Below are 17,513 nucleotides of genomic sequence, written 5' to 3' on the forward strand. Positions count from 1 at the left end.
CGTGATAGAATTTAACGATATACAGGGGAGATGAAAAAACTGCAACCAACTTAAGAGTGCTGTCATTTCTAAGCCACTCGTCCGACAGCTGTTAAAATTATTCCAGTGACAGCTCATTATATTATTTACAAGCGTACAAAAGCATTTGGTGAGAATTGAATTATTGATTTCAATTTCAACTACTCTCCAGTAATAAATGCTTAAACAAACTTCATTATAAAGGCACAAACTCACTATCAATCACGAGTTACAGCAGATGACTATGAAATAATATATTAGCAACTTTGAAAATAAACTCTTTTTTCGAATTGAAAGGGTCCTTTAAATTTAAATTTATTTTAAGCCCAACATGCTAATTCTCACACAAACTTCCGCAAACTAACAAAAAATTTAGTCATAATTCTTGAAGTTGTGATACTACTGATGTATCGTCTATACTCAGGGTTGTCAGATTTGTTTCTACTGCCATCGCCAAACCAAGTATCAGAATTCACCAAAACGAAATTGATTCGGATTGTGTCAAAAAGTAATTATTTTATTGAGGCAATTTTTTTCATTAGAAACTAGTAAGGCTCACTTTCATCTAAAGAATTATTTTACTTATAATTTAAATATTTGGAGGCCAATTTTTTTCTGTTACGGCACGTTTACAAATAAATGGGTTAACCCTCTGGATTTGTATTAAAATTGTCGTATTCATTACTATACTTCAAATAAATCCTCTGCAAAAAGGTATTCCCTGCCTTACCCCCTGGTAAACATTACCATCGTTCTCCACTAATAAACAAACGTTGTTTTTATAAAAACAACAATAAAGGGATAAAGCCTAAACATTTTGCAACAACTATCTACAAAAATTTATAATTTCACAGTATGTTTACATATAATTAGGTTAACCCAGTGGATTTGGATTAAAATTGTTGTACCCATTGTTTACCCTTCAAATTAATCCTCTTAAAGTAGGTTAACTCAACAAAAAGTTGTAACATAAACATGGCTTTATTTTGTTTTCAGTTTCATATATTGATTTACTACTCGCATCCAAAATGTCAAGTTGGATCTTATTCCCCTAACACTTTTTGGTATAATTTATAAAAGAAAACCCCGTTTCAATAAGTAGAATGTATCTGGCGCATCACGGTAATTACTAACTTTCCTCCGAAAGTCAAGGCATTTTTTAGAATTTCTTCGTTAAAATATTCATTCCACTTTGTAAATTGTAATTTTCTCTACATGTTTTCATATACAACCAATGGTACACTAGAGCCCATAGTTTTATTTGGGTTCCTGGACAATTTAGTGTTTGTGATAACTGGCTGCCAAATTTTAAAATTCTAAATTGTACATTGACTTTTAAAGTTTTCATATTGTCCGATAATATTTTGTATTTGTGAATGGCAGTGTAATTTCCTACAATTCGACTATGAAATCGCCAACTATTCTATAAGCCGCCAACAAATCGCCATACCGCCAAATCAGAAATTAAGCCGCCAAACGCATTGAAAAATCGCCACGTTTGGCGAGAAATCGCCATATCTGACAGCCCTGTCTGTACCTAACGTTTTATTTTAAAATGTGTCTTTTAAAAAATCTATCTAAAAATATTCTGATAGTTATACTGAGTGACAAAGTTTTAAGGCCATATTTGCGTAAAAGCAACACGACATCTATGTTTAACTAATTTTAACAAGTCAAAAATTAGTGGCTTCGGCTGGTATTAATAATGCATTGGAACAAAAGGGGGAAATAAGTGGGTAGAGTAGTTAAATTATGGAATTAAAAAGAAAACAAAAATCAACACGAAATAACTCAACCCACCTAAAATTTTGCCTAGTTTTTTTTTTTTTTAATTATAATTGTATTATTAAATGTCCATATTTTTTGAACTGCTTGAATCATCTATTTCTTCAATGTTATTGCAGTCCGTAATGTCTGTGAGTTCAAAAACTAAAGAAGAAATGTATACTAGTAGTAGTAATAATAAATAAATAAAAAAAAATAATAACAATAAATAAAAATCATAACGAAATTTACCACAAATACATGTTCAATGGAAATGGAAGCACTTTTAAAGTATTTGAAAGAAAGATTTTGTTGGATAAATTTCGTAATGATTTTGATAAATTTAATACGGAAAATGTAGGAAGTACGAAAACTTACCACGGATGGCCTGACTAGCTTTACGTTTGTCACTGATAATGAAGGCAGCCGTAATCAAAAAGAATATACCGCCCAACACTTCAACAAAGCACGTAGAGAATAATGCATATTGTAATTTCCTACAATTCGACTATGAAATCGCCAACTATTCTATAAGCCGCCAACAAATCGCCATACCGCCAAATCAGAAATTAAGCCGCCAAACGCATTGAAAAATCGCCACGTTTGGCGAGAAATCGCCATATCTGACAGCCCTGTCTGTACCTAACGTTTTATTTTAAAATGTGTCTTTTAAAAAATCTATCTAAAAATATTCTGATAGTTATACTGAGTGACAAAGTTTTAAGGCCATATTTGCGTAAAAGCAACACGACATCTATGTTTAACTAATTTTAACAAGTCAAAAATTAGTGGCTTCGGCTGGTATTAATAATGCATTGGAACAAAAGGGGGAAATAAGTGGGTAGAGTAGTTAAATTATGGAATTAAAAAGAAAACAAAAATCAACACGAAATAACTCAACCCACCTAAAATTTTGCCTAGTTTTTTTTTTTTTTAATTATAATTGTATTATTAAATGTCCATATTTTTTGAACTGCTTGAATCATCTATTTCTTCAATGTTATTGCAGTCCGTAATGTCTGTGAGTTCAAAAACTAAAGAAGAAATGTATACTAGTAGTAGTAATAATAAATAAATAAAAAAAAATAATAACAATAAATAAAAATCATAACGAAATTTACCACAAATACATGTTCAATGGAAATGGAAGCACTTTTAAAGTATTTGAAAGAAAGATTTTGTTGGATAAATTTCGTAATGATTTTGATAAATTTAATACGGAAAATGTAGGAAGTACGAAAACTTACCACGGATGGCCTGACTAGCTTTACGTTTGTCACTGATAATGAAGGCAGCCGTAATCAAAAAGAATATACCGCCCAACACTTCAACAAAGCACGTAGAGAATAATGCATATTGTAGAGCCTCAAATTTGGTTAGATCAGTATCCTATGAAGAATATGTATTATAATATATGTATTATTCATCAAAGAATGTTCACTACTCACTTCGTTGTGATTATAGCCTGAGAAAGTAGCTGCAGAAGTAGTTGTTGTTGGAACCGTTGTGGTACTAGGCGTTAATGTGGTTGTTGCGTTTGCTATCGTCGAATTCACAGCTTCTACCACTGTTAGGGATAGACTTTCAAGACCACCACTGTTAACAAACTCTGAAGCTCTGTGGACATTTGTGCGTAAATGTTTCTTAATGGCTTCTGATAGCTGGAAATCACAAGAACATAGGAAAATCAAAATTATTATTTTTCGATCATTATTAAAAACAAATCGAGAATATGCTACTTACCACACCAACTAAGTAAGGACTACCGGCATCACCTAAGGCATGTGATATCAATATTTGGAATGCTTCAGCTGTTGACCTACGCGTTGGAACAACGACATACTGTAAAAATATTTTTAAATTTGAAAATAATTAGTTTTAAGGTATGTCACTTTTTTAATGAGGAAAGTGTTGAAAACAATACAACATAAACTACTGTGCAATTACCACCAAAGTCAAATAAAAAGCTTTAGAACATTATCGAATACATGCACCAAATGACCAACAACTTTTCAATAAATAAAAATTAGTTACAATTGTATACAAAAGATGGAGCCACTCGAGCAAAAAACAACAGAGACCGTTCTCAGCCATCAAACAAAGCGTCCAGCTGAGTGAGAACGATTTGCAGCAGATGTCTCCGCCAGAACAATCTTCATTCAAGCGTAAAAGTACTGTACATCGAAAATAGGCGTTGTGGCTGAATAATGTCTTGCATATTTTCAGGCTGTACGCCATTGTGTATGAATCGCCAATTGCTGTTGTTTAGTTGCTCTTGCTGTTTCTCTTTCTCCACGACGTATTAAACAAATATGAATTGATGTGCTACTTAAGTGGTGTACGAATAACATTATGTCCCATCCATGTAAGTGTGGTTTATGACTAGGTTTGTTTAATTTTACTGTTATAAAATTGAAAGGAGATGTCGAAAAACAGTTATATCGGGTGTTGGTGCTTCATGTAAAAACAAATATTAGTGATTTTAGGGTTGGTATATATAGGAAGACTATTGATGGAGTAGTGAAATCAAAGAGGTACGTGAAGAATGCCACTGCTAAATTAAAAAACAACAAGAAAGTTTCGAAATTAATTCTGTAAAACATTCGTTACAGCGTGGGCCTGATTCTTATAATGATTCGAAAGTGAACCCCCATTCCATGAGTATTTTTATATCCTCCACCATTCAATGGAGGGTATATTAGTTATGTCATTCCGATTGTAACTTTTCGAAACATTTATGATAGACCCTACAAAGTATATATATTTTGGATCAGCGTAAAATTCTAAGACGATTTAGCGATGTCGTTTGTCTGTCTGTTGTAATCACGCTATCTTTCTAACTAATTGGGATAGAAGGCTAAATTTTTGCACACATGTGTATTTTGCCAGTAGGCAGGTTAAGTTCGTAAATGGGTCATGTCGGTCCACGTTTTCGTATATCCCCCATATAACGGTACCTCCCGATATTCGGATATTAAAAGTTCGGCCGACCGAACTTAGCTGCTTTTTTAATTGTTCATTTTAAATACATATTAAAATTTTAGGAAAAAATCTAGGAATTTTTCTTAAGAGTTCACTTTCGAATCGTCATATAAAAACAGGTCATAAGTCGACTCTTTTCAACACAACATAAACCTGAAACGTAAATTAAGATGGTAGGAGGATTTTTTCCACAAGAGATAAGAAATTGAAAACACAAGTACTAAAGGAAAAGCCCAGTTTACGCGGGCTTGGCTTCGCTGGGGCTTCTATTGTATAGTTCTACAATCAGACCACACCAAAATTTAAAACACATTAAACTAACAAAAAAAAAAAAAAAAAAAACTAAGCTTATAGTTCAATGAATTTTGTTAAATCGTAAGACACCATATTTGGTTAGAGAATGGTTTTGAATGAAATTTGTGCATTCTCAATAGGTTATGGAACCGATAGAAAATAAATCAAATATTTTTTATTAACTAACATAATTTGTTTGCAACATGATATAAAAACCACTTCATTAAATTCACTGTCATTTGATAACTGTTATCGCAAAATATAAGCGGTCAATTTTAAGATATGATAATGGCAGACTATGTTCAATAATTTTAAATGAAACACACATTTTTATATTCTTTGTAAATAAAAAGAAAATTCCAAACAAAATCGTCACTGGGGAAGACAACAAAATAAATAAAATGTAATGACGCTGTTGTGCAGCAAGACTTCATACGTCATAAAAATATTAGCACCTATTTGTGTTTGGATACAAATATAAATAGAAGCATTAAAGAGAAACAAATAGAATCACTGGCTATAACTACCAGAAATAAAAAAATGGCGTTTAAAGGATATTTCCCATATGTAAATCTATAAACGAAAAAAATATCGAATTACTTTGAAATTAAAAGTAAAAGTCCTATTAATATTCTTAATGTGGTTATACCCTCAACCAACTCCAATATAACACGATACTAACAACTAATACAGAATGACATATCAAAAAAAAAACCTCCCTCATCATGAGGGTAAAAATGAAATTGGTAATTTATTCATGATAAATGCCTGCAAAATGTTTCATCATTTAGTTAATATCATTATGTTTTGTACAAGTGTCACTTTTGGGGATGAGTCAACCCCACCGCATTAAACACCTCATACCAGGTTTCCACCCATCTACTACTAACAATGTAACAACACTCCCCCTTTGGCACATGTATTGAGACCTGTTAAAACCTGTTTGCCATACTATCCTTGGGGAGTAATTGTGAAAAATGTTTTCTTATAAATCGTCAAACGAAAAAGGGGTGTGTGTTCTGAAGAGAATAATGCAACAAATTGGAAATATTACAAAAGAGTATGAGGAGATTATATTTCATACGAATACAAAGAAGCAAGGAAAAGTGGCGCAAAAATAAAATGCAAATATGATTTTATTAAATTTCATTATAAATGGGTTTGTCGTCTGTGACGTAGCAAAAAGAAATTTATTCCGAATTATATTCACAATAACAACGCTGGTGTTAATTGTGTTTTTTGAGAGGGTGGGTGTGTGCGGTAAATTGTAAAAACTTTTGTGTGCAAGCATATATTTTTTCTGTTTTTGTGTGGAAGTGGTTTGTGTACTATAAATGTGTGTGTGTTGAAAAATATAAGAGTGCAGAGCTTATTTGGAAATGTGAGCAGCATTACAAGTGGGCTAAAAAAAATATTAGTCAAAAGTCACCAACACCAGAACAAACTCAATTCAAAAACTTTCTTCTAAGAACTCTAGAAGAAATAGTAAAGAATAATGATTCCCAATGCAATGATTTTCTTCTAGCCAACTTAATGACATATTATTCGAAATATTTTTAAATAATTCCATTAAGTCGTTAATTCAATTCTCACAAAGCATACCTTTGGATTGGGTTTGTTGTTATTAATTAATAATAATATATATAAACCGCCAATAGTTATTTTAATTTAAAATTAAGTTTCAATCGATTTCAATTACAACATCCTATGTTATAACAGTAAATATTAAACAAACAAAAAAGTATTAAAACAACATTTACATGAATTTTTACAATGTTCGCAAAAGAAAAGGTACAATGTACGAATAGAGAAATATCTTACCAGCAAAATATCAGCAACAATTGCCCAATTCATATTCAATGACAGTTGGCCGAAAAATATTAAAATATATGTAGCAACAGTATTGTCGGAGACAAGTATCATAGCCCCCGTCATTAGGGGTATACTCAATATCAGTCCGAAGGCACAGATCAAGGGATCAGCAGTGGGAAAACCTTTAACCAATTTGGTGGATAAAAATGAACCTAAGGGTACGCCTATTATTCCCGCAATCATTGTTATGGCACCAAATTTGAAAGACACACTGTTTTGTGCGAACAACATTACGAGGCAAAAGGTAAAGAGAATAAAAAAATATTGTAATATAATTTTGAAATTTGTCAAAAGTTCTTAATATCTACAATAAAAAAAACTTTGTTTAGCGTTCGTACAAGTAGATCCTTGTGAAGATGGTTCTGGGAGAGACGAGACGACGTTGTTATTTGTTTGGGGTCGTTGTAGTTTATGCATGCTTAATAATCTAAAAAGAAATTGCGAAGTAGGATCTTACCAACAGTATATCGGCCACAATGGACCAACAGAGATTCAGTGCCAACTGAGCTCCAAATATAAACAGGAAACACCACGAAGCACTTGATCGCGACAAGTACAATGCCAAATAAACCATGGGGGCAGAACTCAATAAACCAGCAGCACAAATGTATGGATCACAATTCTCGACTTGGTGTCTAAAGCGTGTTGCCAGTATAGAACCCAGGGGTACGCCAATTAGTCCCGCAATCATTGTTATCATTCCAAACTTGTACGATACGCTAATCACATAGTTATTGTGTAATGTTTGTATGAGTGTGTGTGTTTTTTGAGTTTCATTCACAAGCAAATCTTTTTTCATTCTGTTCATTTGTCAATACTTACTCATTTTGAATTAGATTTTCATTGCCAGGTTGCATTTTTAAGCCAAGATAAATGAATTTTGGTCCCCACCATGCCAACGCACCGGCTACAAAAGCTACACACGTGAAGCCAGCAGTGGACAGCATAAATGAACGATTCTTAACCAAGTACTTGACGTCTTCGGTATATGTGGTGGTTGACAGATTGTGGGAACCCTCACTTTCACCGCGTTCGGGATCTTTAATGAGCATAATTAAAACGACAGCAGCAATACCCAATATGGGTGTGACACGTAGCGCCCAGCGCCAATTTCCAGCCAAATGAGCTGTTTCAGATCCCACAATGTAACTGTATGAAAATATTAAAAGAAATTATTATTCCAATAATTACTACACACTTCTGTCGAAAATATATATATTCATCAAGTTCATGTTACCGTATTTGTTGTTTGTGTAAAATTATTTATTGGTGTTTGTGTCCACTTGCAGCAAAAATTGTTTAATCAACCCAAAACTGATCTAAAATAGCTAAGACCAATTTGCTCCATCTAAAAAGTTAATTATAAAAAAAACTCGTCATTTGCCCCGCTATAAAATCAACAGCTTTTCTCGCAACTGCAAACAGATCAAAATTAAATAGGCTGTTGTCCGACTGAAAACTTGTCTAGAAATTCTGGGTCAATTTTTCGATGGAGGTCTGTTTTTTTTCCAGTTGAGCTAACAATATGTATCTATCTATAATATCGGCTTATGTTATAGTTCAGTCCTCATAAAACAGTTGGATTTGGAATTTAAATTTCAATTAATCACATTTTATGCAAGCAACCCCATTTAATTTTAAAATATATGTTGTTAAACTTAAAAATTATTAACCTGATATAAGAACGAAAATAACCCATTAAAAGTTAGTCATATTTACCCTCCAGTATTACAAAAAATCCATTTCAGACGAAGGTCATAACAAATATTAAGCATTAAATTCATCACACTGCAATTATTTTTTTATTTATCATCGGAACTTCCTCCTCTCCGTTATTGATCCAAACCGTATGCCTTACAAATAAGATAAACAATATGCCATGCATAATTGTTTTTTTTTTTGTGCAAAAATATTTCAGATATAAATAATAATAGCAAAATACCAAATTTTCCTGTTTATATATTTATAACTGCCTTGTTTTGCAAAATTTCTTGCAGCATCTATAATAGACACATGAACCGCCGAAAGATACCATCAGTCCAGACAGTATTTATTTAATGTAATCAACTAATTTCAATTAAACATTTTGTACGGGTCGAAAGGTTGAAAACCAGCTATGCCGATTTAAAAACAAAATATAAATAACGCCATAATAACTGATGAGGTAAATTCAATTGATTTACTATTTAATTGTAATTGACCTGTCCAGACAAATATTCTTAATTTGACAATACGTGCACACATACACGTATGCAATACATGAATTGCCTTAATTTGTACGTAAGGGTCAATTGTTAGATCGACAAATTGTATATTTTTATCACAACATTATAAGCATTGTGATATCGTCGGGCGGGCAAAAGTCCAATTTTGTAAATTGAACGCTTTCCAAATGAAAACACGCGATATTTAAAATATTCTTACATTTAATTATTGTGATCGCTGTTTGTTATTGAACTCTGCCTGGGTGGAAAACAAAGATTCTTTTATTTAAATTTCAATTGACATTTGGTTGGTTGTCAAGAGATATAATTTCACTGTGTACTCTGCGTTGGGTGGGACGTACGTTTTAGTTTATTTACACATGAGTATTTTTCTGCCGAACTTGAACTTGATGATTTTTTGCCAAATCAACATGGCACTACACCAAAGTAAGCAGGTAAATATAGAAACAAGTATCTATTTGTATTTGTTTATAACTAACTGCATAACTCACCCAAAACCAGAACCCACTGGTATGGCAAAATAAAAAACGGCCAGCATTTTTGAACGTAGATCATGTACAAATAGATCCGATATTATAGTTGGGGCTATGGTACTGTAGGATGCTTCGCCAATACCAACCAAGGCACGGAATGTCATAAACCAGCCGGAACCTGTCATAAATGAACCGAGCAGCGTTGTTGTCGACCACAGCAAAACACCTATGGCCATAATCCAACGCCTCGAATATCGATCACCTAAATAGCCAAATATTGGTGCACACACCATATACGACAGCACAAAAACCGTTTGTAGAAGGCCCGCATCATCGTCAGGCATTTGAAAATCTTTCTGTATATCCTCCAAGACACCTAAAATGAAGAAAGAAGCAACAATATTATATCGTACCAGTAAAACAAATACAGAAAAAAATAAATGTTTCATAAGATAATTTCCGACATTCCGATTTTTTGATTGATTGATTTCAATTTAATAAAATTGCAATAAATTTGTTGCGTATCCCATGGAATAAATTAAACTGTTATTTTTTCAGTGGATACATTCTCATACTCGGGCTATGAAGAACTGATTTTATGATTGATAATTATGAAAAACGAGAAAATTTTAAAACCAATCCCAGATTAAACTACGTGAGAAAGTTTTTTTCTTAACTAAATTCATTGGCTAGTTTTGCTTTACAGGGTGAGATAAAAAAAACTGCAACCAACTTCCTACTGCTGCTCATTTCTAAGTCATTTACAAGCGTACAAAAGCATTTAAGTGAGAATTTTTCAGAAAAAATTATTTGTGATGGAATTCGAACGTGAAAGTGTGACTTCTTTATATCTGGCTGCAAAACCACAAGTGGCTATCGTTAGAGCACTCCAGCATTTAGATATGAATAAATCTTTTGTGTCTCGTACCATCGCTCGTTACTGTGATACTTGTAGCGTAGCCCGACGTCAAGGAACTGGACGGAAGAAAACAGCAACATCGGCAGAAATGGTTCGAAAAGTAAAGAACCGACTTGATCGAAACCCGCGTCGCAGTGACTGAAAAATGGCTGGTGAGCTGAAAATATCGCAATATTCCATTCGGCAAATGTTGAAAAAATTAGCTCGGGGTAAAGCCATTGAAATTCCAAAAAGTGCAAGAACTTACACCGCAACAGAAAGAAAATGGACTCAAAAGAGCTATAGAGTTGCTTCGCGTCGCCGAAAGTGGAGGTCTGCCGAATGAGAAAACATTCGTCGTCTAGCAGTTTGCAAACAAACAAAATGATCGTGTTTACTTGCCAAAGAGGTCAGCTGAAAATGTCCACCTTCTGTTCCGATAGTCGCTCGACGCTCGTATTAATCGATCGTGGCACCAGAATAAATGCCGAATATTATCGCGAAAATATTCTGGAGGGTGCAGACTTTGGACATTCCAACAGGACTCGGCACCATCGCACTCAGTACGCGCCACACATAAATGGTTACAAAATGAGGTTCCTCGCTTCATTTCCATCGCACGATCACCAAAATCACCAGATACCAATGCATTGGACTATTGTATCTGGAGTATTTTGGATAGCAAGGTTGGCACTAAAAATACAAAAGAGTCGATCACCTCGAGCAAGCGCTTCGCCGGGAATGGGCCAAAATGCCGCAGAGCAACATTCGGGTAGCGTGTGACGGTTTCATTGGCAGTTTGAAGGCCATAATTCTTGCCAAAGGTGACCAATTCGAACAAAAAAATGTAAAAATTATGGCGTTTGACTTTGTTACAGTTTTTTATCTCACCCTTTAATTAGACATATGTTGCAATGCGATCTAGCAATGACAATTCGACCTGAACACAAAAACTTAGGAATATCTAATTGAATAATACATGCAATAATGCAAATAAATTTCAACATTATAAATATTAAAAAAAACTGTATTGCTGATCAATGTAACCCCTTTTTTGTATTTAGGTACATATGTCTGTGCTACTTCATAACAAGGGGACTAAGTCGAAGGACTTGTATTTAGTTTTGCATACATTTGACTTGAGGCGATGGAATTAGTTACAAAATATTTTTATGCACAGTAGTCTTATTGGAAATTTTAGAATTCTAGCATAGCCGTTGTAAAATTGGAAGATTTTAACCCTCCAAGGTGGGTTAAAAATGTTCGTAATGTTGACTTAATTCGAAATGAATTATATCAATATCTTGCTTTGAGAATTTCGAGTAAATATAATAGTAAAATGTAAAACTAACCCTACTAAGTTGTTTTTTAGTAACTGTGCTATTACTTCTAGTAGAGGAAGTTCAATATAATAAGGAAGCGCATTTTACATAGTTCTGAATGAAATTATATTAATTTTAATTGTTTCCAACAGGAATAAACGAATCATGCCATAGGTATTACTTACAATTATATGGATTTTAATTCAAAACGTACTTGGCCATTAAAATTTGAATTTTAATTGAAATGCAGCAGAGACACATACGCACTTAGAATACGACAAATTTGCACATTTAAGCAATCAAAATACAAAAAATCCCAGCTCTTGTAACCTTCGGCGGTGACAAGTCATTGGAAGAAAATAAAGGTAAACACAGAAATGTGGATAAAAAGTATGTATGGAATTAAAGATGAAGAAACAAATGGCAAAGCGAAAAAAATAAGACACCACAAATTTGACATATTTTGTCCCAAATGAGTGGTATATATGGCGTTGAACCGAACCATTCAAATCGGCAATAAGAAGGAAAAGCGAAAACATAATACAAAATTTTATGCATTTTTATTTGGCCAAAATAGAGGTTTCGCCAACGTCAATAGCAAGCAAATGAGAACAGCAACAAGTTAAAGTGGAAAAAAGCGTTCCTATTTTGCATTAGCGCGCAAAGAAGAAGACAGAAGGCGATGACATTCATGCAATCAACACAGCATGGGGCGGGCAGGAGGGCTCAAAATGTTTAACATATGATCCATCGGGTATGACGTGCCCGCTGCTGTCCGACAAGTTGTGGGACAAACGAAAGAGGGTATCGCACGACAAGGTGAGTGAGTTTTTGCAGAGTGTTGATTCATTATTGCACGACGCTATTATTATTTATTTATTTATTTTGGTTAGTATGCTTCTGGTACCACAGAGCCCACTACCAACAACGGGGCAACTAACTGCAAACAATCAGTCAGCCAGCAAGCAAGCAATTGAATGTGAGACGTGGGTTTCTTTCGGTTTTCAATGAAAATATTTTATCGTACGATATTTTTTAACCAATCAGAGCTCGATGCGATTGCTAAAAATGACGTAACGCTCAAAACAAACGGCTGACGTCGCGTCGTACATGTACGTAAACGAATGCGAATGTTTACGTAGCCAATATAAACACCAAATGTCAGTAGAAAGCCGAAATGGTAAAATAATTTTTAAATTGTATACAAAAAAAAGTAGCAACAACAAATAAAACACTGGCACACAACCAGTTCGCATACTTGGCTGGTAATATCTGCTGTTGGCAGACTTGCGATAAACTTTGCACACTTTGCCGGCAGTTTAGTTTTTTTCTTCTCTTTTTTCTTTTGAATAAAAATTGTTTTTAAAGCGAATGAAGAGAACGCGAAAGCGAACACAATGCTAAAGCAGAACAATAATGAACATGCGATATAAAATAATAAACAAAACGTGGCTATGGCATTGGGCGAAGGCTTGGCACTCGCATGGATACGTCAAAATGAATATTTATACATATATGGTGATATTGCCAACGTTGCAAAATATTCCAACACACACTCTGGCGACCGCCAAAGTAGGTGGAGAGAAACGTCAAATTGTGAGAGCTGGGAACTTTTTCTTTGAAGATTGTGGAGCATTTGTTGTACGGTTTATACTTTCAACGAAATATTTACCCACACTCGAATGAATATCTGTGAAATGTACATTTCTATTGAAAGAAAGATCGAGATATCGAGATGGATGCTGCCGATGATGCGCATTGCCATTCGAATATCTTTTTTTTCTTTGCATTTTAGTACCTTGGACTTCAGACATGCGTTTCCTTCCTATCAGCTGAGCTGAAACAAAACCAGTTAACAAATCATACGATTTTGTTCCGCAGCAATGACCACCAACCAACAACCAGACATAGTGACAGACAAAAAAGCAATATAATTGCTAATCGAGAGAAAAAAATTAAAAGTTCCTCAAAACCAGTCTTTAGTCACACTCACAAATGCGACTATAAAATATAAAAGCCGGTTAAAATATTTGCCACCATGCAGAAAATGGAGAATCAGAAAACAAAGCGAAAAGTGGGCAAACAACAACAACAGTGAAAATAAAATCATCTGATTTTATGCGAAATGCTAACAAAAACCCCAGCGCTTGATATCTAGAACTTTCAGAATATTATTCAGCATACATCCGCTATTAACAATATTGGTTTTTGTATAATTGCTGTTGTTGTTGATGAGGGCCATTGTCAAATATTAAATAAATCCCAATTAGTTTGTATGGGAATTAGTTGAATTTTTAAAGCGTCTTAAGAATATAATTTCATCTCTTAAGAAACAATTCATTTTCATTCATTTTGCAGCAATTTTTGACCTTGACCATGAGCCATGGGTCCTCATAAGAACAAGCGTTTCCTTCATTGATTAGATTGATAAAATGTTTGAAAAGTGATCTCCTTGTCGAGTTCACTTCGAAACTTGGTAATGAGAATAGAAAGATTTTTTAAGCAATAACCTATTATTTTCAACATATTGGTAATGTACAAAGTAATATGTTGACATTATATTTTAATGGGATATTGGGATTTCGAGTTATTGTTGGGTAGTAATTTATGTCGCCCTTTCGACTTTTGCACTATGCAACCACTAGGCTTAATTTGATATATCTGACCCAGATTTAAGATATTGAGTATTTGTTACATGTATTTTCTCTAAAAGCACCACCGCAGCCCTCTTGAATGTTGATTTGACATTCGAATGGTTGCTCAAACCTTAAGTTTCTATTAAAACAAGTAAAAAAACTATAAGTTCGGCCGGGTCGAACTTTGAATACCCTTCACCATTTGGAACGAATTTAGCAATTCTCAAAAACAATAAAATCCGTTAAACAATCTGTTGAAATCTTAAAAATACCGAATGTGGCTGTTATATTAGGGTCTATACGTCGACATGGATCTGCATAGGTAACTTTTGTCATAATGCGAAACTTAAAAAAATCCGTGAATAATGTAGCTAAAATCATCAAAATACCGAATATCTGGATGTACCGTTATATGGGGGCTATACGAAGACGCGGACTTGAACAGACAATTTTCTGTCTTAGGCTTAGGCCATTACACACTTCAAATACCAAATTTGAAAAAATTCCGGTGAATAGTGTCGATAAAACCATCAAAATACCGAATATCGGGAGTTGCCGTTATATGGGGGCTATACCAAAATGTGGACCTACATGACCCATTTTCAATACCAAAAGTCCTGCAGGCATAATATACATTTGAGTAAAATTTTATCAATCTACTTAATTTCGTTCGGAAGCTAGAGAGATTTCCACAGACGGATAGACGGACGGACATTTACGGCACGGAGAAAAGCGTAAATTTACTCAAGACATCATTAAGCACTATAATTTTATTCAAATTTAAAATATACAACATTTTGAAAAAAATATCTACAGTTTAGCAAATGAATGCGGTTGCACCGCATAACTTTAGTAGTCTGCATTAGGGTACTGAGTGAGCTGACACGAAACAGATAGAATCGGAAAATGATAGGCAAACAGACAAATTGATTGAGAGCAAACTTTACACAATTTCATTTTATGTATGTATGTATGTATGTATGTATGTATGTATGCATGTGTGTGGAAGTGTTTCTTTGTGTTGAGTGACATTGTTTTTTGCGGTAAATTGTAATTTGCAACACTGCAAAAATTGCAACAACAACGCTACAATTGTCGTAAACTTTAACGCGGTCATTGACATAGAAAAACTTAGAGAAATCTAAAAAAGTGAACACAAATATAGGAAGTTATATTGCAGGAAAGATATATTTTTACATTTTTTTAATTGGAGATGTCAAAATATGATTTTTGTAGAAACAATTATAAAAATATAATTTAGATAAATTTATTAAAATTGATATGAAACCTTGATTATTTTATTTGCAATTTGGTAAAGCTATTAAAACAATGTATTGATAGCAATAAGCTTTTTTTGGTTAGCTCCACTCACATTTCTAGCGATAGGCGGATTATTATCAATCTATTTTATTTCTATATAGAAAAACATATATTAACACATGTTTAAATTACCTTTCCATGGATCACTGACCCAGCGCAATTACACGTATTTTTTTCTTCTTTACAAACCATTCTTCACAGTAAAAAAAAAGTCGCTTACTTTCTGTTTGTTCAATAAGGGCGCTACGGCAATGTAACAGCCAGCACATCCAGATTGAATTTGTATGTAAGCAAGCGGTGGTACTACTACAACCGAGTGAAAGACCTTTTTTTCCCAACTGAATAGAAAGTAATAGACTACTAACAACAATTTATTAAAAATAAATTTTCACACAAAAAAGCAAACGAACGGATAAATGAATGTGGGGATGGTTGAAGACAACCAAAAATAGCTTTGAAAAAATATAACTGCCTGAAATGGAAACTACAAAAAAAGAGACAATTTACGAAATATGATTGCAGTAACTGTTGCTTGCAAGTTTAACTATTTTTTTTTCATCATCATTTTTATATTCCACGAAAAAGTATTTTGGCCACATTTGAATGGATGATTTTGTTTCGACCACAAGAGTTTTGAAAGTGATTGCAAACAACATTCGTTTCTCAACAATAGCTATAATTTTATGTTACAGTATATTCCAGAAACTATAAAAACAAAATTATTTATTCGGAGCAAAACACTTTAGAAGGCAAGTTGACATTATGGAAACAGCATAATGTTGTTTTTTTTTTTTTTTTTTTTTTTTTTGTATAAACAAAAATCATTTGCATTTCAGAATTTAAAAAAAAAAAAAAACACAAACAAAATAACAAATGAATGGAAAATATTTTGAAAATTGAAGTCAATAACAATTAGCACATACAAAATGTTGCCATAATGAAGGTCAGGACTAGATAAAAATATTTGTTTTAATTACGGTGAGTTTTGAAACATCTAGAAATGCAATATATTTATTTGTTACCGGAAATTAATTTTACGTTGCAAAGAAACCAAAGACATAAATACCCAAAGACTTGAGACAAAATGTATTTTTAAAATTCTTTGTGGCTATAATATATAGGGGAACAGCTCATTGGAGGGACATATTAACAGCGAAATTTCTATTATAGTGCAGGATAACAAATAAAATTTACAGTGAACCAAAAATGGGCTCAAAATTGTGTTCCACTAATTCCGGGTAAATTCACTTAACATAGGTAACTATGTTGCTATGATATGGTAAAAACAGAGAACGATCCAGCTGATGACAATAGTTGACGCTATGTTGTCCTATTTTTATATTTTTGTGTGTTTGAAACATCGGCTGGCTTCTTCATAAAAAAAACAAGGGAGTAAGGTTGACTCTATTCAATTTCAACCCATATTTTAAAGAAAAAAATCATCTTATGTATCCCAACCTCTAAACCGCTGGTCCAAATTCTTTAGTCATTGTGGGGAAATTTGTTTAAAAAAATCATTCTGTTTCTATTTCTAAAGATTTTGCCTTGAATCATTTCTCAATTTGTTTTATCACGACATGAATAAAATTCTTTGCTCATTATGCGATTTTTTTTATCTAAATCGGCAGGGAAAAAAGATAAGGTTTAGATTATGACTCATTTTTTCATTCATAGAATTTCTACCATAGAATTTCTACCAAAGTTCGTAA

General features: G+C 33.3%; 1 protein-coding gene across 3 annotated transcripts in view; it reads right to left on the bottom strand.

Moving 5' to 3' along the window:
• Positions 1-17,513, bottom strand: part of LOC131804079 (protein spinster-like) — a 28,767-nt gene that overhangs the window by 1,817 nt on the left and 9,437 nt on the right. Inside the window, exons 2-9 of one of the 3 annotated variants that reach the window (XM_059126420.1) lie at positions 9,647-10,004; positions 7,753-8,079; positions 7,388-7,649; positions 3,526-3,624; positions 3,231-3,443; positions 3,030-3,171; positions 2,161-2,816; positions 1,819-1,947 (exon numbers count right to left, since the gene is read on the bottom strand). In XM_059126420.1, the coding sequence (XP_058982403.1) occupies positions 2,734-2,816; positions 3,030-3,171; positions 3,231-3,443; positions 3,526-3,624; positions 7,388-7,649; positions 7,753-8,079; positions 9,647-10,004 (1,484 nt within the window). In that variant the 3' untranslated portion in view covers positions 1,819-1,947; positions 2,161-2,733. Of the gene's footprint in view, positions 1-1,818; positions 1,948-2,160; positions 2,817-3,029; positions 3,172-3,230; positions 3,444-3,525; positions 3,625-6,879; positions 7,142-7,387; positions 7,650-7,752; positions 8,080-9,646; positions 10,005-17,513 lie in introns of all 3 variants that reach the window. The other 2 variants (XM_059126413.1, XM_059126410.1) reach the window with 2 other exon arrangements.

This window comes from Musca domestica, unplaced genomic scaffold (assembly GCF_030504385.1).
Source record: "Musca domestica strain aabys unplaced genomic scaffold, Musca_domestica.polishedcontigs.V.1.1 10, whole genome shotgun sequence".
NCBI lineage: Eukaryota > Metazoa > Arthropoda > Insecta > Diptera > Muscidae > Musca > Musca domestica.